Source organism: Antennarius striatus, chromosome 16, assembly GCF_040054535.1.
Source record: "Antennarius striatus isolate MH-2024 chromosome 16, ASM4005453v1, whole genome shotgun sequence".
Classification (NCBI taxonomy): Eukaryota; Metazoa; Chordata; class Actinopteri; order Lophiiformes; family Antennariidae; genus Antennarius; species Antennarius striatus.
The window spans coordinates 8,149,061-8,173,089 of record NC_090791.1 but is presented as its reverse complement, the minus strand read 5'-3'; the positions used below and the strand labels follow the sequence as shown (position 1 = coordinate 8,173,089).

The following is a 24,029-nucleotide window of genomic DNA, read 5'->3' as shown; positions in this document are numbered from 1 at the left end:
CCAGCCTGTTCTCATCTGTCATGCTGAGCTCTGACAGAGTTTCATGCAAATATATCTATAACATTTCCAGTTAACTGACCTCAGGAAAAGTGAATAAAAATAATGAATAGACTCCCTCCAAATCAGGGCTTCTTTAGGATAATGATCATTCTGGTACAGTTTCATGGTAATCTGTCAAGTGGTTTTAAGCGCATTAGTCAAAAACAGAAAGACTGGCAGCATTGCGCGCGTGTGTGTGTATCTGTATGAGAGTGTGTGTGTGTGTGTGTGTGTGTGTGTGTGTGTTTGGTTGTATGACAAGATTTTTGTAGAAAAAGTGACGCTTTAAACAATGTCATAGCTATAAACCGTGGTCTGTCTCTGTCCCTTGTGCCCACATACACTTGTCCTAATTGAATTAACACTCATAGATTGATTCTCATTTGACTTTTGTTCCAACTTTCCTGTACTCACTGTCTGGTGCTCTTGTCCACCACTCACCCTCATCCCACTACTCTCTCCCTACGTCAAAACAAACTGCAATCCCAGTCTGTATTATTATAAATGTTCTGCACAAGGACACAAACATAAAGTTTATGAATGAAATTAATCTGTGATCTGAGTCTAGATGTGGGCTACATAATTAAAACTTTAATTTCACCCTTGTCTTCACACCTGGCAATTATTTGCATTCGCATTGTCCATGTTGTGATTAATTTTTGATTTGTACTGTAACACTTGAACACAGATGACTGAACAGAGAAGTGGAAAGTCCATTCATGTAGGCTAACATGACGCCATGAACCACATTCTTACCATTGCCAGAAACCACCTGTGTTTTGTTGGCTCCAAGGACAATAATTCATGTCAAAGCTATGATTTGAATATTTTCTGAGATAATGACAGGTGATGAAACTGTCATTATCACAGTAATTGACAATGACAGTTATCATTATCAATTGCTTGATAATGACAACTGTAATTATCATTACATTAATTGCTTAGATTAAGAAAAAAGAGGAAAAAGGAAACTAACTTTTTGGAAAGTAATAAAGGTGCAATGAGTTATTGCTAAAGTCACTGCAAAATTCCCTTTTTTTCCCATTGAAAGGGCCTTGTTAGTTGTTGATCTACTAATATATTTTCTGGAGGAATTGACTGCTTTGTTTTGGGAGGTTTTTATTTTGATGTTTACACTGCTTGAAAAAAAAATCTCGAAATATGTTTTTCTCCGTTTGTCTTCTTTGCAGAAAATGTACTTTTGCAGCGTTTTGCAGCAAACGTTCTCAGGTTCTCTTTGTAGATACAGTAAAACTGGACCTTGTATGCATTCTCCACAAACAGGATCTGGGCTTAAATAAATTGTGACTGATGCATTACTATGCTTGATTGAAAGAGTCTTCACAGTCTCCAAATTTAAAACCTCTTGTAAAACTACATATGACGAGATTGACAAACTGGCAAATTACAAACAAAAATTGAATGCTCTGAGAGATATTTTGTGTCCTACTTCGTTTCTTGTTACATTGGGGTTAAATAGGTCCAACCAAGAAAGATAACAACTGTTTAGGGTCACTGAAATATTAACACAGAGATATAGTCAGAGGAAGAGCTGGGTCACATCAGTGTGTTGTGTAATAGGAGAAGGTGTGAATCAGGAATCAGGAAGAAAACAGAAATAAATTGCAAAATGACAGATGATAAGACAAAGAGAGAAGACAATGTGTGTGTGTGTGTGGGGGGGGGGGGGCAAAACTGACAGCGTGACATTACAGAGTGAATAAGATAATCAGACACATGCCCCTTTCACACTGAGATCCCAAAACACAGCTGGAAATGAGATGCTGGCATTGCTTTTTCTTAGTGATCCGAACTATTCTGACATAATGCAGTCCCCATGTGGGATTTTAGATGGCTTTGCCAGCATTCCAGAAACAAAGGAGCAGCGCATTTAACTACTGCGCCTGCATCAGGTTCACCCTTTACAGACATCGATTTGGCTGTTAAAACATCACTGCTCTCTTTGAAGGGAGAAAAAAAAACATGTTCTCCACACCCCCATTCCACCTTTGTGCATTTTATACATTGAAGAAAGTTGATATAATGTGTATAAAAGAAGATAGAAAGAGTAGAAACAACAAGGGCAACAGTTCCCTGGTGCACTATTGAAGTCATCTTGTTGTTTTGAGATAATTTCTGGGAGATCAGGCTGAGCGCCGACACAGCCATCACTGTGCATTACGTGGATCAATGAAAGGCCACCATGTAGGAGCTGATGGGGGGAGGAGAGAAAGACAGGGAGAGGAGGAACAGGAGGAGGTGGAGGAGAACGAAACAATCCGCTAAACAGGATTTTCAATCACAGCCCGTCATACACTGCGGTGTCACAGTTGTTCACCATTGCACAGGAGAGACGAGAGGCAAGGAGGTTTGGAGGTTGATAGGAGAAAGTGTAGAAAGAAAGTGTGAAAAGAATTAGTGCACAAAAGAGGAAAAGAAGATGGCAAAACTAAAGAAATATTCGGAAAAAAAGTGGAATGTGTGGTGACGTGTGTGCATGTCTCCTTGTGTGTTTGTGACAGATGGAGGATGAGGTGAGGAACAAGGTGAGAACTGTAAGGGGTGGGTGGATGAAACATGTAAGAGAGTGTGAAAAAGATGAGGAAAGACAAGGCAGACCACAAGTTAGCTCCACAAAAGATTAATATGTTTGTACATTTGGAGAAACCTTTTTGTACTTCTGTGAATCACTCTTTGTTCTCCTCTGTAGATACTAACATTATTTTGTCCTATGTCTCTATCCCTCCACCCAGCGTGTGAAATGTCACTTGACAGTTTACATGTGCTGGGTGCAGAGTGAGAGAAAAGTCAAGCATTGTGACACTGCTGACGCATCTCACTGCATGTTCATAAGTCACACTACTGCGAGAGGTGATGCGTGTTAACGTGCAACTTGTACGTGAACCAGATGTGTCATTACTGATACTTGTTATCTCCAATGGTGGGTTTTCATTTTCGTGCTTGCACGTAAAGAGAAAATGATAGAGTCAGGATTTAGGTCAATCACTTTGGACAGAAGACCTGCAGAGGACAACTGTTACACTGGTTAAGTAAATATTGATCAAGTTAAGCTTAATGGTATTTTTCCTTTATATTTACACTTAGCATTGGGATTTTTTATGAGGTCTCTACATGATTGTTATATTGGGTCATATTTGGGTTAACAAATAGGTCAAACATCTCCCCAATTCCCTATAATGTGCATCATTTGGTGTTCACACTAAAGCTTTTGCATGATGTTAATGCAGTCATGTGGCCTCAACATGTGTGTTCTACAACATATCCTTAGGCGGTACACTTCAGCCAGCCCATCTCAACAATAACAGGCTGAATCATATAAGAAATGTCAAAGACGTGACCTTGGCATATGAAGTCACAATGTTTCATTATTCATTTGCCATAATATTTTGTAAGATGTGCATAAAGCGGTCTTGTTTAAAAATAAATTATAAAGGAGGGTAAGGTTAGAACAGTTGTAGTTGTTGAAGAAGACAAACCTTCATTTATCTTCAGTTGTTCCAGCAGGCTGATCTCTTGCCACAGTGTCTGTGCCGAGCAGCCCCCTCGGGAGCAACGGACACATTATAAATGAAAATGAGATAAATGCTGGACAAGATGGTCACAATGATGCCAAAGAAAACAAAGGTTAAGAAAAGGTCAACACTGTCAGTCACAGGCCACTGAGCTCAATTCATGTTATCTACGACTAGGATTGTGTCAAGGTGCTCTGACAACGAGAAAACATGTTTTTTTTTAGTCGTAAAAGCTTTGATATCCTGCCTCTGGAAGTTTTTCTCATGTTGTGCGTATGGTGCATAAATGGAGTCATTCACTGGGGCGATAAAGAGACATTTTCATCGTAACATTATAACTGTCCCACTCAAAGGCAGCTTCAGACTGTGCCACATCATGTAAGATTTTTGTATGTTATTCTGTAAAAGTCTGGCCTAATAAAATTTGGTTTGTCCAAAACCATCTCATATTGTGCAATATCGGTTTGTGGAAATTCAGATTGTGTAATAATTGTGTATTTATCCACTTGCCTCCAACACATCATTTCTCTTAACTTAAAATAGAATAGCTTGAATCCATACCAGGGACCTTGTTGTGTGGACCATGCATACCCATTGCATGATTGGTTGATCTGGCTGCCTTTCATAGTCCAATAACAACTATAGTATACAAGTATTTATGGAAAATAGCTGGATAATAATTGACTTCAATCAAAAGCAAAAAAAAACAACAACAAAAAAACGAGATGCTATAGAGGTTTTCAGACACAGCATTTTGTTTTTACTGTTACTAAATTTGGAACAGACATAAAGTGTGTGGCAGAAAATTCCAGATTTCTAATTTCATGACTTCTGACTTGAACATAGGCAGAGTTCCAATCGGATCGGAAGGCTTGACCAGACTGGGCCTTCAGGGCCTTTAAATAAAGAATGAGGTGTAAAAGAACCCTGGACTTTTTAAGAATGGTGGAGTCATTCATAAAAGAGAGAGATAATCATCTCACCAGTGCGGATTATTTTGGTCTGGTGGCCTACATTTCACACTACCTAAAGGATGACAGCGCATGGAGAGGATGGTAATTATTTAGAGGTAGCTAGACCTTTATGTCATTGCAACCACTCCCTCCCTCTCTCTTCTGTCCTCGTCTCCCTTCTCTTTCTCTGGGGGACAGACAGACGATCCAGCAGCCACACTACGACAGAATACACAAATCACTGCCTTGGGAGAGGAAAAAGTGGAGTAGAGTCTAAGAGGGGGATGAGAACGAACAAGAAGTAGTGTGAGAAATGAATATGAACAGATTACTAAATAACCAAGTATTTTTATTTAAAAAAAGGAAAATTAGGACACAAAAGAATGTTTGTGTTGTTAAAAGTTATGTGTTAAGTGATTATAACCTTCCAAACTTATGAGAAGCTAAGTAAAAAATGAGCTGACAGTTCATTATAAAAGAGGGCAGATTGTTTCCCTGGGACACAAGATGGCTGCTGGTTGCTGAGATACAGTTTTCTACTCCTTTGTCTTCCTCATGTCATCCATTTCTCTGTCATAGCCATCTGCTGTTCGTCTTCACAATGCACATCTTTCTCACTTTATCTCTCTAACTCCCTCTTACAATCACACCTCTGTATCCCCATCTGTCTCACTTCCCTTTGGTCTCTGTCGTTTGGTCTCTCTCTCTTTTCTCCATTATGTCCTCCAGCTTCCTCATCCATCCTCTCCTCCCAGTGCCCCCCCCCCCATTCTTTGGGGTATTGGTATTCAGCCAATTAGCACTCTACACAGAACATGCTTAACCCCCCCCCAACCTCCACTCCCTTCCCCGGTAGAACTGACCCAGTCCGCTGTGTTAATCAGGTATCAGTCAGAAACAAATCAAGATAGAGGCCAAAAGAGGAGGAGGTGTGTTAATGGCAGCGATGGGGACTGTTGGAATGCAAGGTGATTTGAAGGGCAAATAAAGGCATGCATGTGTTCAAACACACACACACACACACACACACACACACACACACACACACACACACACACACACACACACACACACACACACACGCACACTCTCTTCCTGAGAGTGCATCAATCACTGTTAGACATGCCGGTTGGGTACACTAGCAAGAGACTGATGCTTTAGGAAACATGGAAAAGTCCCGGCTCCTGAATGGATATGAGATAAAGTTGCTGTGTGTGTCTGTGTGTGTCTGTGTGTGTGTGTGTGGTTGTGTGTGTGTGTGTGTGTGTGTGTGTGTGTGTGTGTGTGTGTGTGTGTGTGTGTGTGTGTGTGTGTGTGTGTGTGTGTGTGTGTGTGTGTGTGTGTGTGAAGTAACAGAGATCAATGTGCGATTAAGTCCAAGTCATGTGTGCTTGTATGTCCCAATGGGACGTCCATGTGATGGAAGTGCTTTTAAAGGATGTGGCAGCGATGAACAATCCGCCACATGAGAAGGAGCTCATCCAAGTGCAAAGCAGTTCTCACAACAGGATCTGTTTGCCTTCTTTTATTCATACTCACAGTATAGGTACTTATTCTGCAGTCTTCTTCTTTGGTGCGTCTGCATCACCAATCACTTGTGACGTAATTTGCTATGCACATATAGAATACACTGGTAAGCGATGTGCATCCCATATACTGTACACAGTTAGGGGAAAGAGGAGGGCCTTTTTTAAAGATTATGTAAACGTTAGCAGAGGAAGCAAGGGTTACGGTGGAGAACAACAGCAACAGATTAACAAGAACCAATGCAGTCAGACATTGCAACATCCCGTGACAAGGTAACTTGATTTCTGCACTGATGCCTTAATTGCTCTGGACAAATAGTAGTAAATACCAGAAACCTGCAGACAGGGGTGGACAGTAACGGAGTAAATTTACTTAAGTACTGAAGTACAGATTCTGAGGATTTTTACTTTACTCAAATACAAGAATTCTTTCATACTTATTACTCTTACTCGAATACATTTCCAAGGCACAGATTTTTACTCTTACTGGAGTTCATTTCTGAGAAGGCTCATGAATACTCGTTACTTTTAGGTTTGCCTGTTGTTTTTTTGTCCCCCCCCTGCCCTAAAATGCAATTGGCCACACGTAGTGTTCGTCAAAGAAGGAAACCTATCACAGTACACACTCTCAACTGGGATTTACGTAAAAGCGGAAATAAGTCATCCCCTACCCAATCAGCTCAAAACAAGACCGCGGTGGCAATGACGACTGCCGAAGAAGCCTCCGTTGAATCTGATGAACATGATGAGCCGGAGTTTTATGAGGCGGAGGAAGAAAACCCATGGCCTCATCTTAAAGATATGTTCGAGTTTGTGACAACGCGGACTCAGACAAGAAAAAGTACATTTTCAAATGCTTATTGTGTTTGCCGAAGAAAAACTGGCAAAAGTCACACCTAGAGACCTCTTGTCACTTAATTTTACAGACTGACAGAGACTGGCGGACACAGGGCCACAGAGACACACAGACTGGGGGGCAGGGGGAGACACACAGATTTGGGGGGAGACAGACAGACAGACAGACAGGTGGGGGGAGACAGACAGTCTGGGGGAGACAAATATTGTGGTACTGGGATATGTCCTTCCTGTAAACATTGAGTTGTTGAAGGCAGAGATTTAGTTTGTTGTAAAGCAGTGGTTCTCAACCAGTAGTCCACCAGGGTGTCCTTTAGGGGTTCCAGTTGGTCCCCAGTTAAACGAGTTGGTTGGGCCTGTATGGCTCCATTTGGTCTTGTGTGTGTATGGAAGGGGGGAATTGTTTAATAAAATGTGAAAATGACATAATTGTCCTCTGTGATGATTCCATTAATTTTATTTCCATTCTATAGATGTTGGGGAAGGCTTGGTACAGTATAACATAATGGTTCTACAGGCAAGCACATCAGTGCAGGTGGTTTCAAAGAGTTTTCCCTGAAACAAGAGATACAAGGCGCTATATATAAAATTGTAAAATGACAGTAATTCAGTCAGGTCCATTTTCATCAAAGATAAAATAAAATAGAAATTTACTCTTACTCTTACTTTTACTTTAAGTACATTAAAAAGCATTTACTCTTGAATACTTAAGTACATTAAAAGCAAGTACTTTTTTACTCTTACTCAAGTAATGCATTGACTGGGCTACTCTTACTTGTAGCGGAGTAAATTTTGACAAGAAGTATTTGTACTCTTACTCAAGTACTGGGGTCAAGTACTCTGTCCATCTCTGCCTGCAGAACAAATGCATAATAAGTGTTTGGATGGAACTTTTAAAAAGCTAATCCCACAATTTAAGCATTTGTAAGGCTTTTTAGTACTTGCATGCTGTATAATTCTAAAATGCAGTGGCCTTCTCCATCATCACATTATGTTCTTGATCAGCCATACCTTGCCGTGGATTGTAATGGAGAGTGTTGAGTGAAGGACGGTGCTGAATGGCTGCAGGATTTTATGGTGCTGCATGAAGTCATTGAGCTTTCTCCATGGCTGCAGCGGCTGCCTGGAGAATATGGATGAGATCCTTGCCACACATACACATACATCAGCCTGAACCTCACAAACAATGGCAACCAGACAGCCCTGTAAAAAGAGATATGTGTACAAAGAGTCTGGTCACATCCACATGTACACACAGGGGAATTTCAATGATGAAGTATGTGCCAGTGTGGTGAGAGGGGGTAGCAAGGCATATCGCCTCGACAATCACATTACAGGCCTGCCTCAATTAGTCAGGGACCAGCAGCACAGCGCAGAGCTGAGGAGACACCGAGAAAACAAGCACACACATAGAAATGTACATGTGTGCACAGAACAGCAAATTACTACTTTCTTGGTCTATAAAAAAGATAGAAAAATGAAGCTGCCCTTTTCACATTTAATGATGCAAATACAAGTTATTTTTTTTGGCCAAGGAGGAAATGTTTTTGTTGGTGTTGATTTGTTTGTCTGTCTGCATGAACGGATGCAGGTAAAAGGTTTTTTGGACTTTTAAACTCTTGTCAATAAGATGAGCTATTAGACGAATTACCATTAGACTGGTTGGAAGGTGAGACATGTGCCAAAATATATTTAAAAAATGAATAAAAGGAGCATCCATGATTTATTTTATGGTAAATTACTTTAAGTACATGGAACTGACTGGGGTATACACTGTGTACCCTCGGATTTCAATTGTGGATTAATCTGTTAGGATTAATGGATCAGTCAACATAAATTCAGTTTATATTTTTAGAGACCCCATACAAAGTCATTTGTGAAGCGGGTTTCAATTTGCAGCCACTATAAGAGAAAATAGCAGCACCTGCTCCTGCATTCTCAGGAGTAATTACTGTAAGTGTTTCTTCTTATTTGCAGAGGATCGAAACATTTTCAACAAATCACCTACACAACTGATTGATTAATATTTCCAGCAACAGTGTTTTTGCATGCACACAGAGGGCACAAATTAAAATATACCTGTTAAATTACACCTGTAATGAACTAAAGCATGCTCTGATTTTATTGTCAGTTTCTCAATAAAACACACAAGAACTTGTTGGAAACATTGTCCCTGAAGGTTGACAGATACATTTAAAAATATATTATGCATCCTTGTGAATGCTGTATTGTATTTGTAAAAGACTATGTGATGTTTGTCCTCTGAAGGAGTGCAAATTACATCCACGCACATATTATTCTGGACCACTGTCAAAGTCTGTTGTATCAAATTATATCAGAAGAGATTGGACCCAGTTCAGTACCCAAAACTATTAAAGTGACAGTGAAACAGGGCAGGACCACAACATGTATGGCATCTGAAAATACACATACACTCTTCACTTTCACATAACATTCCAGCATTGGAAAGAGCCACTGAAGTCAACTCTGATTTTTCCCACCATCCCTGTTTATTTTTTTCTTAGTCCCTCTTTTTCACTGGTCGTAATTATTTCCCTCGTTATTTCCTCCTTACCTTGAGCACCTGATCTTCTTCTCTATCTTTTCTCTTATTAATCCTTTATTGCACTCCTCTGGCTGCATCAAAGGTCTATTCAGTAATATTTCAAAGAGAAACTAATATGCGTATCTCGCGCCCTTTATTCCTGTCTGGATGAATTCATAAATAATTAAATCAAATCTGGATTTTCTTCTTTCAGACAACCTGGCAATCACTGGAAGGTGATCTTGTGTGTGTGTCCATATGTCACCATCACGAGTGTGTTCTCACTGACCTTCACAGTGTGCTTCTGCTTTTTAACCCACATTTACAAGCAAATAACATGCTGAGTGGTTCATCAAACATAAAGACTACTTCCTGTTTATTTCCAAACCCTATCTGCCTTCTAATGAAGTATTTGTCATTTCAAATTTTTAACAATGATTAAAAAAAACAACACAAACAAGCATATTGTGATATTTCATGTTATAAAAAAATCATTGAAAATGACACAGTAGCCATAATGATGGACATGAAAGAAATTGACTTACAACATGTACAAATTAATTTTCTGCTTACCTTTTCAATGGGTTGCCTCCTGGCTAAAACAGCAGTGGGTTCATAGTTGAGGAGAAATTGACTTGAAATATCATAGCAACCTTAAAAACAACTCACAAGAATGGGGATAAATGTCACAGAACAAAGCATAAAGTTAGACACATTATCACAATTAACAAGAAAATTATGGGGATATTTCCTTAAGAAATAAATTGGTTTCACCAATAGTATCGATTGAACTGACTGATGCAGTATATCTTTTTTAATAATGACAAGTACAAAAGTAATCTTTCAATTAGTGAAAGTTAATGCTGAAAACATTACAAAAGTTGATGAAAAAGGCTTTAATTAATTCAATAGATTTTAATGACACAGTTTAACATAAAACCGTGTAAACCTCTGCTGTGATGTTATGTTAGATATTTGTCTCGGTGCGCTTCATACTGTAATGTAATGACAGCCAACTCTGAAAATGTGTGATTTGACCCTTTTAGGTTAGTACCAGAGATTCATGAGGTTTGAGTGCCGCAGATGCGACTGCTTGGCCTCTGTGATGAAAGGGCATGTTCAACACAAAGAATAGCTCTCTGAGAACAGGACAAAGGGCTGTACCTGAATACCACCGATGATAAAGACACACATAAGCACTTACACGAGCAAAAACACGAGCAAACTCTGATCTACCAGTCAGGCTATTATTAATTCATTAGCTCTGCAAGTAGATCAAATGAGAGGCCTCCTAATAGAGATGATCTGTAAAGCAGGGGAAGTTTCTTTAAAAATAGAACTCGGTGAGAGATTGCTTGGGGATTTTTTTCTTTCTGTGTTTTTATTCAGAATGAAGGAGCCAATGCAAAGATGCACAAGAAGTAATGAGTGCAGTTTAGGGATTCAATCACAAACCATCCAAAAATAGAAGCAGAAATCAGATGAAATGCTAAATAGTATACAAAATCACATTAACAAGGAAATAACAGACACATTTGTGTCAAAAATATCAAGCAAATTAAAAATGAAGAGATTAAAAACTAATTAAATTGCAGTTTGTTTTTGGAGGGGGTGATATAGTATTTAGTGTTGTGGTTCAAAGTATAGTAACATGGTGAGGTGGAGACATGGCACTGGCACAAATTGACATATAAATCAATAAACTTTCAAATTGATTTCATGCTTTTATAAAAGACAAGAACTTAAAGAAAAATAGAGCCACATGTGTAATTTCTCCTGATAAGTCATAAAATACCCAAATTAAGTGGAATAACATTTGTCATGATACACCACTTATAATCAATCATTACAAGGTTTGTTTTGATGGATTGTTGCCTGGAAAGTATGTTCTAAATGCCCTAGTTTTAGTGACATTGGTGTTTGAGGAAGTTAACGCTATCTTACCTATGTGCGAGCAACATGTGAGGGCCAGTCAGTCTCCTCGTATATAATGAGTTAAAGCTTCGCTATCTGGTGCTTAAATCTGAGCCTGCTGTCTCTCTGAGCTCCAATCTTGGTTAATCTTGTAAATCTGTTCCTTCTCAGATTCAGAGCCTATCGGGCTATGGTCTACCTTGTCTAAATGATCCATGTACAATAAAACTACAAGGTTTTAGTAGTGATTAATGTGATTACTAACATTCTATTCAGTATCAGTAACTACAAACCATGAAAACAGCACTAACTATCTTGAAGTGATCATAAATGATTAAAACTGTTTAGGAGTGCATTTTATGTTAAATCTTAGTTTTTTCTTCTAAATGTTAGCACGGTGCCCTTATTCATTTTCTCTAACAATTCCTTTGTTGTATTTACAATTTATAGACCTTCAATAGATTCAGCACGTTGATTACTTACCAGAACTACTCACTTGGTTTGTTAGCTTAGAAGTGATAGTTTGGACAAATTTGAACTGTGATTGGTTGAGCAATGATTCTGATTATTTAAAGTAGGAGCTTCAAGGTTAATACAAATGATAAATGACCCCAACAGACCTGATCCTAAGAAAGTTAAAGATCCAAAGCAAATTTTTGAAAATTTCAGAATTATAAGTTACTCTAGATTTGTATATTTCATTTAAATACACTGTGTAGAGGAAGGGATACATCAGGTAATAGATGAGTGCATCGTACTCCAGGCAATCCCTAGAATAGAATAGAATAGAATAGAATAGAATAGAATAGAATAGAATAGAATAGAATAGAATAGAATAGAATAGAATAGAATAGACACCTCATACGTCTAAATGTGGATGTGGGGTGAACTGTCCCTTTAAAGGATGAGACCCAGATTGAGTTGTGTTGCATAACCAGGTTTTCTTTAACTCTCCCCAATTTCTACAGCTGTTAGAGGAAGCTGGAGATGATTACGCAACACACACGCATGCAAACACACCCACACACGAGAATGTTTGTGGGTTAGCCATTAAGCATCAGATGAGTGTGTATTATAATTTGATATTTTAAATAATTTAATTCTCAGAAGTTAGGAAGTGGTAGCCAGAGGTTTGCTTTGTTGTTCCTTGAAGAACAATTAGACAGAAAATGGGGAAGGAGGTGAGTCATGGTGACTTTGAGGGCGTCCAGTGGGACTTCAAGACACCTGTCACAGTTAAAGACCCTCTTTGTAGATGTACAAAAAAATAATGGAATAAGGAGATACACTCATGCTATTTGCTTCAATGTTACATAACATGCATATACAAGCACAAAAAATGCATAGAACCTCATTCACGCATATGGCAGCAGCACTAATTATCACAAATACATGCTACGACTCTTTTTGTCATCTGTGTAAACAGTCATGATATTTACTGAATTTTCACATCCCTACATTCTGACTAGTTATAATTTAGATAACATTTAACTCCAGGTTTGTACAAGAAACAATAGGAAGGAGGGAGAGGGCCCACTAAAGCACAAAGATATCAAATGACAAGGGATTGTTTTCAGTATTTTGTCATGTTCTGTGTTTCTTTTTCATTGTCAAATGGTCCAATTAAGTCAGAGATGTGATGGATTTGAAGGTATCATCACTTACAGCACTGTCCGTGGATCTGAAAAGATATACTGTATATGATCCCAGAGGGACACTTGATAGCCCTGTCCATGGTGCTGAAAACAGCTGCTGTGCATTCTGCCAAAGATGAAAACCATCTCCTTTCTCTGTCTTTTATCCATCTACCATCTGTTCATCTGTCACTTCATCTCCCTTGTCATTCCTCTTCTTTAGCTTTTACCCCTCCCATCATTCAACACAATACAGTATTTGCACCGTATGATTAAGACTAGAATGGACAACAGTAAAATGAATTCACAAGACCTAATTCCTCCTTTGACAGTGATAAATGTACTTAATTCTACACTAATCTAATCCTTTCAGGTTACAGTTAGAGCAAATGGCACGGTGGCTCTGCAGATCATTTCAGCACCTTTCAGCTAATTGTTTTGGGTGTGCAGTTGTAATGTAGACACTGAAGAGGCAGATCAGAACAGTTAACGCATCGGATCACGTTAAAAGAATTTTCTAGTCGTCACAGCCCCATCACTTTGGAACAAGTGGGGACATTTTTACACATTTTACAATTGTTCCGTTACCTACTCAACTAAACTGATAATTTTCAAGATTAAGATGTTCTTTATTATTGACTTGGAAAAGTCACCTCATACTGCGTAGACCAAACATGAAAAAGCATACATGGTGTTATGTTTCTGTCAATGAAGTTACGCACCAACAAGCATACAGCAGTGGTCCAACATACTCTCATCAGTTTAGCTGTTTTCTGGTTTCATGTGAGGCCTTACATAATGTAGTAATGCTTTCTATCAAGCCTCTATTTTAAATTTAGTTTAGTTTACTTATTATCTAACTTACAATGAAAAAAGATTGTTTAAGTAACATAATTTCATCATATCAAGTGCTGGCAGAATATAATGTTAATTAGCTCCAGATTCACTCTTAAAATTTTATTTATTTATGTTTTAGTTGAATGTGCTCAACTAAATTAATTACTAATTAATGCATCACACTTGATTAAAACAAAGCAATTTCACTTACGTAAAGAAGAAAAAAATGTTCAATTATTAATTTCAAGAGTCTGTCTCATCTCCAGCTTCTTCCCACAGCCCAAAACTTGCGATATGGGTGATAATAAGGGTATTGATTTGTGTGCATCTATGTGTGGCTGCAGATGTGTAGTTTGTCACTTTGTTTTATACAATGCTGAGCAGAAAAGCAACCAAAATTCTATGCATCCAGCATGTAGACTATAAAATAATGGTGTTATTCTGGGGTACGCGTGTAGGAGAGAAAACAATAATGGACAGAGATTTCTCCACTGAAATGAATGTACTACCATGATTCCATCTCCTCCTTAAGACACACAAACAAGGGTGACACTACAACCGAGAAGTACCAAATGGACAGGACAAAGCTACGCTTTCTAGACATTTCATCACACTTCATGCATCTGCTTGGATGTCAAAGTAAAAATTCCAACAGTTCTACCATCAAGAGTGGCAAAATGCATTGCATCACCTCACGCTACAGATCTTCTGGCATTTAGTACTGAAAGATTAATCTCTGCTCATCAAAATTACATATTTCTACATTTTGCTATGGAGAAAAACTTTCCCAAGTATTGAGTTATTTGTGTTTAGTATGTTTGCTGTCATCTTTTTATTTTCGTTCCCAACTTTTACACTGAAAGAAATTCTGCTTCCATTTTCAAAATAGTCTTCTTACTTTTTCATTATAGTGTTGTTTTATTTTGTATCATTGTGTGCTTCTCCAACATCAAGAATGTTTTCAACCTAAATGGGAAGACAAGGCATGCTGACAGAACAGTATTTATTTGCAAAAGAAAACTGAGCATTTTGAAACTGATTGGATCTGAAATTTGCACCTTTTGCGAATGTTCATGCTCATCTACATTTTTATCCTCTATAATAAAATTTAAGTTAAAAACAAAGACAAAAATTACGATGAGTGAAGTGTTTCTTTCTTTCAGTGAGGTGTCCTGAATGTCACTTATTAGACAGAACAAATGATTAAAATAATGAGTAGCAAGAAGAAACGTGTGACTCAGACAGGAACAAAGTCAGAGACAGGGAGGTCAGGCAGTCGTATGATCAGGAGGACATGTATAACAGGAGATGTGTCAGAAAGAAATGAGGTGAAACAGAAGACAAGATAAGAGGACACATGAATTGAGAGCAGTGACATGACAGGATGAAAATACAGCAAAGCAGCATCTGCTCATACTCTATGGATGTGTTTGCATGATTTAGATATGGCACAGCACGAAACCTCACAACAAACCCACAAACAAAGGCTGGCTTGTTTTTTTTTTCCCCCAGCACAGATAGTAATGAGGAAGGCCCATATGTCACACACATACCACCCACTAAAAGCTCTCATATACAAAGTGCACTCAGTTAAGGTTTTTTCTGCAGGTTATGTTTGCCTTGAGCTGCAAATAACATAATAAATATGTTCAGTGACATTAAAATATTAAATATGACATAATTCCAAGGATGTAGTCAGCTGCTTCGCATTTGATGACTTATACGAGTGGAGAAAAGAAGTGAAAGATGCACATTTCACTAGTAATGTAAGTGATGCAAAGGAAAACACATCAGATGTACTTTCATACTGCTCATAGCTCAAAACAACATACATTTCAGGGTATTTCCAGAAAATACTGCATTACATAAATATTATATTTGCTCTGGCTGGCATGTGACATTTATTGACCTCATCTCACACCCACCAAAAATTAGTTAAAAGCAAGGGTTTGGTTTGTTTTGTTCTACTGAACACCTAAGGAGAACAAAAAGGGTATTACATTATCACAGTTTGCATTTTCAGTGAATGAAAATATTATGGATAACATCATATCCCTATTATGTTTTTATATTATGTATATTATATATATGATATAAATACATAATATATTATCATATGTCATTCATATATTACCTGAGAAAATTGAGAGCTATCACTGGTACGGATGCTAAATATGAACCTAAAGCTAACAGCCAGATGGCTTAAACATCAAGGTTCTAAAAAGTCTCAACATTTGATCAATAATTAGTCCAATAGTTCATGATTCTCCATGAAATCGTGAATTGTATTTTTTATACAAACAGCTCATAAAATGTATAAGTTAGGTTGATAAACAGACACTTTTCTCTTCCTACGTCTTGTGTATAAATCATGCTAAACTTAACAGCTGCTGTTCTTGTTGTACAAACACAAATTTAGCATGGATCTTTTTTTCATTCGCCTAAATGCTGGAAGCAGTCATTAGAAGTAAAATATCTGAAACTTTCATATTTGCTGCAAATGACATTTTCTAAAGTTTAGAGGTGACGTTGGCTACATGAACAGAAAAGGAATAATTTTGCCACTTCTCTAAGACAAATCTCCCAGTGTATCATGGAGTAAACTCCTCTTAACTTCTCAATTTCTCCTCAACCTCCTCCTCCCTGTCCTCTGAGCTTTTATTTTTTCCCTCTCCTTCGCTTTTACTCAGAAGAAACGATGTGACATATCCACTACTCTATCCACTGTACTACAGTTCCGTTTTAGCCCGTATGGCCCGCAGAACACAAATTCTTAACCCTGTCAGCTTGACGATCCAGTAAGAACTCTCCCCTCTTTCCCCTTCCTGACTCCATCTTTCTTGCATCTATTCTCTTCTCTTCAACTGTCCCTCCCTCCCTCTTTCTTTCTGTGTGTCAGACAGTAGTCATGTCAGAGTAAGGCTGGCTGAAGCACTTGCAGCGGTCTGCCTCTTTGATGTTGAGCCCTGCTGAATTAGGCCATCACCCAGCGGTGTTCTGCACAGACACACTAAACAAACTCACGCACAGCATGCTTGCAAGCAAGTGTATACAAAATCAAATGCATGCTGTTTGTTAAGCATGCATAGACAAAAACAAATGTAAACACACAAGCTAGATTCCACTCTCACAGTCCTTTAATAATAATAATAATAATAATAATAATAATAATAATAATAATAATAATAATAATAATAATAATAATAATAATAATAATAATAATAATAATAATAGGCATTAAAGCATGTCCATACATTTTTCAATGTCATCTCTCTCTCTCTCTCTCTCTCTCTCTCTCTCTCTCTCTCTCTCTCTCTCTGTCTCTCACACACACACACACACACACACACACACACACACACACACACACACACACACACACACACACACACACACACACACACACACACACACACACACACACACACACACACACACACACACACACACACACACAAATGTAGGATTTCCAGAGAGAATTTATTCAAGAATACAGACAGAAAGTACTGTATTTTCCAAAAATCAGCAGGCAAAGGAAATAATCCAAAGCAGGTAGTCAAATCCAGGGATGACAGTCACAAGGTCTGGAAAAGGTGAGTTATTAATAAAACTAAGGTTTAAACTGGCTGAATAAAACCCGACCCTCAGGAACGTGCAAAGAACTTTTGTAAGAGTCATTTCAAGAATAATGACTCAAATCATTTCTTCCATATCCTCTCTCTGTCTCTCTCTCTTTCTCTCTTTCTCTCTCTCTCTCTCTCTCTCTCTCTCTCTCTCTCTCTCTCTCTCTCTCTCTCTCTCTGTCTCTGTCTCTCTCTCTCTCTCTCTCTCTCAATTTTGTCTGCTTTTTTTTTTTTAAACAAAACTTGTTTCTAGTTTGATACATGTTAAAAGGTTAGATGTGTCTTTGTTCAGGAAACGCACAGTACTATTGAAAATCCTCTTTACATGAATCTCTTCTGGGTTTTGTGACGTGATTATTTTGTAATTTTATTTTCTTCACTCTCTCTCTCTCTCTCTCTCTCTCTCTCTCTCTCTCTCTCTATCTATCTATCTATCTATCCCTCGGGTAGCCATGAACAACCCTGTGGCCAAATTGGAGACTAGCGCCAAATATCTTTCCATCAATATAGCTGAAGTTGATTTTTTTCCTTCAGGAAAACATTCCTTAAAACCTATTAAACAACTTAGAAGCAATTTGCAAGATGTTGTTTTGTTGTAGTTGTTGTTGTTTGTTTTTTAATGGTCTCACACCTTCAACCTTTTGTTTTTGAAGTCTGTTAGAAGAGTCAGTAACTTTGCATAAGACAATAAGAAGTCATTATTACACACACACACACACACACACACACACACACACACACACACACACACACACACACACACACACACACACACACACACATACACACACACCCGACACAGTTGAGCCTCTATGCCACACACAGCGTGTCATCATTGCGTATCAATCACACGGGCAAGTGAAGATCTATCACTAATTCAATCAGTCAGCGCTGGTGTCATGTCTCTCGCTCTCTGGTTTGCTCCCCATCCCTCCTGCTCTCCTCGCCTCGTTCTCCTCTTTCCACCTCACTTCACTCCCACTGAAGTGTCTGTCTTCATGGGGCTGCTGGGGTGTGTGTGTGTGTGTGTGTGTGTGTGTGTGTGTGTGTGTGTGTGTGTGTGTGTGTGTGTGTGTGTGTGTGTGTGTGTGTGTGTGTGTGTGTGTGTGTGTGTGTGTGAGAGAGAGAGGGGGGGGGGGGTGAGGCTTTTTTAATGACAATATTCTTCAGGATTGTGGTAATCCTTTCTCTTTAGACTTATGGTAAAAATTACAATGTGGAATTTTTAGAAGAAACACTAATCAATAAAGTACATCCTAAGTAACATTCCTCATGAAAAACTGTTGCAACTGCTTTGTGTTTGGAACTGTTTAGTGTTCAGTTTTATGCAACCTCTGCTTAAACTCATCAACCAGTTCACTAGCTAGTCACTAGCTTTGTCTGTATGTTGTACTGAGTAGGTGTTGTTCAACCATTAAAATGGTTCATGATATAACAAAAAATATAATATAACAGTAAAGCAAAAAACAAACAAACAAAAGAGCTAAAATTAGCCAAAAAGCTCTTTATAAATGAAGGACCCTGCAATCTAAATATTTAGTTTCATTCAGGAATAGAATTGATACACAGTCTATACAGTTTTATCTTTAGTTGGATTAACAAAGTCTCTTTCTACCTTCATTGTCATTTACATATCTCCCTCTGTCTTTAGACAGTTCTGAATTTTTTTCCAACAAACTATAAAAAAAAACCAACAACATTACAGATATCGTAAAGAAACAGATGGAGAAACCTTTATTTTCCGGGAAATAACTAGATTTACGAAGGTATCGACAGATTATGAAATGCAAAACTACAGCGGACAATAATACACAGTCATTGACGACTGGGACAGCAACTGAAAGGATATTAAAACTGCAGGATTGAACCTCCACTCCTAAACAAAGTTCACTCAGAAATGTTTATGTCAAAGAGCTCAACATTCATAGCAAGATTTTATTCAGAAATTTGGTGCCATGCATGATCAATGTTTCAGAAAGAACTTTTAATTGTCACTCCTGTTTGAAAACATTGTGGTAACACTGATGGATAGATCAGAAATTCTGCACCATATTTAAATGCAAACCTTGTCTGTCTGTCTGTTGCTTCCTCAGATCATAACCATTTGAACAATGCAGCCTTACCTCCACTGGGTCCAGCCATGGCCTTGTCTCACCCACACAACAATTTGGGGATTGGCTTCAACAAGTACACCTCGCTAAAGGCTATGGGTACGTATTGACATTAGAAATAAATGTGTACATATCTGAATTATTATTAGTCAATAAAATAACGCAAAATAAAAATAAATATTTCACATTACACACAAAGCCACCCCAGTATTATAAAAAGAAAGAATTGCACTTATATTAGTCTGATGTGATGTGAGTGGGAAAGAGAAAAAGCATCTACTGGATCATAGATTTGTTAAGAGTCTGAGTCTTATCCAATCAGGAGCCATATTTGATCACTATGACGGTTAATTTTCTCCATATTATATCATGTAATGGCAGTTAATCAACAGCAAGACACTGACTTCACTAATTTTTGAATAATAAATAAATTTTTCAGGATGACATATTAGATTTGTACATGGGAACACCACCCACCAGATGAGAGAAGTCCACAGAAGCTGTTCTGACTTGACACATTACTAACACATCGGTTGGCATCACAAAAACATTCACATTCAAAAGAGCTTCATGAAATTGAATTGTTGCCTCACAATAATGCAAGAACTACTGTCTGTGTTACGGATCAGTCATTTGTCTAAAGCGCCGCCAAAAGAAAATGAGTGCTAATGACAGTTTGCTTTTCTGGCAGTCAAAAGTATAAATCAGCCGCTGAAACAAGGTATAATGATTGCATAAATTCACTCCTGATGATGACATAACTCATCATGCACTGACAACTGAAATGATTCACTATATAAAACTAGAAAGCACTCAGAACACACGTCACCAATGCCACTGTCCTTAATCCCTGAACAATCAGAAAACAGTTCTCTAATGCAAAAGAGACACTAGGGCAATTTTAGTCACTATTCAGTCTTCTGGAGGAAGAAAGGAACACAGGTAATATATGCATTCCATTATTCATCATCATGAGGAGATCATCAATTGCTTTATCATTGCACATATTGCATCCTCTACACAATGGTGATGTCGCTATGAGGATGCAGTGGTGATCAGTGATTATCTTCCTCTAAAAGTCAAATAAATTCCAGGATTAAAATTTGAAATTTTGTTTCAGCGTTTTTTGTAAAAATAATAGGAATGCACAAACTATTTGACCAGAACAGAAGAACGAGTGAGAATTCCTCCCTATATCCCTTTACCCTCTTAGTCAATACACCACTGCCATCAAGGTCACTTTTTGTATGGTCACTGCTCCTTCCGCCGTCTGTAGCATTTTAAAACATGCTGAGAAAGAGAGAGAGAATTACAACACATTTTAAGGTGTACTTATTTTTGACAAAGGGCAGGTCAAAATTGAAATTATTAATATATTTAAATGATACTAATGGATTAATTTAAAAGGTGCTTTTCTACCCAGTGAGTAGAACAGGAAGATCACGGATCACATCGACACTCAGATGCAGAACAGAATTGACTGCCAGAGTGGAGAATTGCTGGAGATCTACCCACAGATAGAGATTCAGGCCTTAAGGTAGAGGTGGAAAAATGTTTGATGGAAATAAAATGATAATTGAAAGCTTCCACTGTCTTCGATTTGTTATTATGAATGGATTTGTAAAGCAAATGTAATCAAGTTTATCAATCCTGTGGGAAATTGTCAGTCCACTTTAGCACACACTGGTGGTTAGTCACACATGCTTATATGGTGGGTACAGGCCCGTAACACACGCACACACATGTACACATGCAAGTGATGGGGAGATAGAACAGTGGGCAACTCCTTCGTGGTGCGACCCAAATGAGGGGCTTATAAAGGGGACCGCTCAGTCGGTGAACTGGCACCTCTCCACTACCAGTTCACACTCCGAACTTTTTTTTGTCAAACACAGGTCTTCACCCAGCAACCCTCCGGTCCCCAGCCTTAGTGAAATGGGCTGCTATAGCCCCAATAAGCACAAAGTGCAAGGGGAAAGGAGCATCAAAGGTTAAAGAATTAGGGACTAATATTAGTCCTGTGCAACATTTAACAGCAACACTGGAAGTGATAAAATGTTGGATAAAGGTGTAAAAGTGTAGACAGTGAGAAAAAGAGAGGACAGAGACAGAATAGCCTAGCTGAATGCCAGAGCAAGAAGAGGAAGGTATAAACGTACAGATGGCAGCTATCTTGATCAGGTTTGGTCTTGATGGAGCAGTTCATACTTTATCATTGGAGCTCAATCCAGGTAAGAACCAGACTTTCAGTAAAGAGGAACTGCAGCATAAGCAGTAGCAGAAATGCTCTCAGAGACGATGTGACACTGTTTGCCAGGATGTCATCAAAGTTTAACAATCTACTAAATAAAGAGTAAAGACTGTTCATTTAAAGATGATCCATGTTCCATGTCCATGTTCCATGTCTTTGTTCTACGAAATCATCTCAGGCACCATTTACAGTACAAATGAAGCCATATCCCAACATAAATACCAAATTGTTCAACGTTGCTCTTTTGTTTTTCACTGTATAGTTTCTGTTTGTGTGTAAGTTTGTTTGTTTGTTTGTTTGCTGGGGGTGGGAGTCCGTATGTGCTCCAGGTTATATAATGGCTAAAATAAGTTTCTTTTTAAGTGATTTTAAATGTCCCCACATATGGCGTTAACGATGAAGTAACTCAGATTCAAAGTAACTTCTTTATGTTTGCATTTGGCTCTTTGGGATATGATTCCCTTTCAAGGAGAGATCAGCAGAATACCTACGCAATGACTGTTGCTTCACATGTATTTTTTATTAGAAGAAACCTTCTGGTTTGAAGAAACAATCAAACGTCTTGCAAAATGAGAGCTTCTGCTGCAGAGAATTTGTCCGCTTGAATTTATTTCATTTTAACCTTGTGGTTCTATTTTTAAAAGTACCCAAGTATTACTCTGAACCCACAGAACACATTTAAATTCCAATGGTGATCCAAACCTTTAGCACCAAATACTTTATATTTTATGTTATTGCTTTGAATTATTTCTATTTGAGGAAATGGAGCAGCAAGAAGAAGATGGTATCTGGGGTTTAGATATTATAATATATCTAACTCACCATAACACATCATACAGTTGCAATTAAAATATGAATAAGTGGAAAACATGGAAATATACAGTATATACATATAAATCTAATTTACTTGATTAGAAATGAAACTTAAAGTTCCTCGAAACAAAAGCTTGTAAATAATCATGTCTCAGATCTTATGTCATTGTTGTGGATTTTAACATCCACTGATATTCTCTGAATAATTTCTCCAACGTAATTAAAAAGCATCACAAATAGACAAAAAAAATAATGAAATATGTTGCCAAACTTGGTTACCCTTTGGACAACCCAACTCATACACTTATAATGCAGTGGACCAGATTGGGCCCACGGGCCTTGCTTGAGGCTGCTGATGGAGAGAAGCTGATGCTGAAGAATATGAAATACAGATGGAAAGGATAGAACAAAGAGACAGTGGGAGAAGGAGAAAGGGAGAATTAGCAGATGGAGAGTCTGTGAAATGGAGAGTAGGGCACATAATACAGGCACAGAGGACCCTGCTGTCAGGTGCTCCTGCTGGCAGCATGTCTGGAAACACTTAAATGGACAGCAACAGCAGTTGTTGAGGGAAGGAATGGTGTGATTAATTTATCATTTTTGCACTGTCCCAGATATTCCCACTCTGTCCAGAGATTTGAACCAATTTTCTCTCAAATTTTGCTGCTAAAACTTTAACTCCAGTGTTACAGAACTCAAACTGAGACAGTGTACCCAATCAATAAATCGTAGTTCATTCAAAAGCCAACATATAAACTGAACAGAATGTAGCTGTGTCCATGAGGTTTTCAGACAACTGGCATATATTGAAAACCTCACACTTTGTCCTGTATCGTGAAAATCTAATTTACAACCGGTCCTCAGTCATGTATGCTGGCACCTTGTGTCTTCATGTTATTAAGGCTGCCATGTGATGTGTACTGTGCTATTGAGATGAATACAAATCGGTCATCTTATCTCTCATCGATGTGTGAACAATTTATTTAAATCTGTATCAAACAATACTAGATGTATGTAGATACATGCTCAATGAAATAACGTGTTATTTTGTCTTCATGTTGTGGTGTTTTGTGTGAACTCTTGTTTTTAAAGGACTTGGTTTTTGTTTTCCTGTGGAGAGTTTTTCTCGCTTTATGTTGCAGGCTGGACGCGGCGGGGCAGTCGTGGGACAGCACTTCATCTGCCTCCACACATCTCTCCTATCTGTCATTAACATTCATCTCCTTATTATTCCCATCCAACCTCTTTCCGTACACCAGTTCTGTAGACAGTTACACTTTTCTGTTACACCTTTCTTTGGCCTCAACTTGAGTCTGACATCTACGCCATCACATCTGTTTCTTAGACAGGACATGTGAAATGCAGAATTTAAATGTTTACATAATTCGCACTTTG

General features: G+C 38.2%; 1 protein-coding gene across 1 annotated transcript in view; it reads left to right on the top strand.

Moving 5' to 3' along the window:
* The window catches only part of LOC137610050 (protein shisa-8), a 74,153-nt gene that overhangs the window by 45,896 nt on the left and 4,228 nt on the right, over positions 1–24,029 (top strand). Inside the window, exon 3 of the mRNA XM_068337475.1 lies at positions 19,553–19,669. Within this exon, the coding sequence (XP_068193576.1) occupies positions 19,553–19,669 (117 nt within the window). The remainder of the gene's footprint in view (positions 1–19,552; positions 19,670–24,029) is intronic.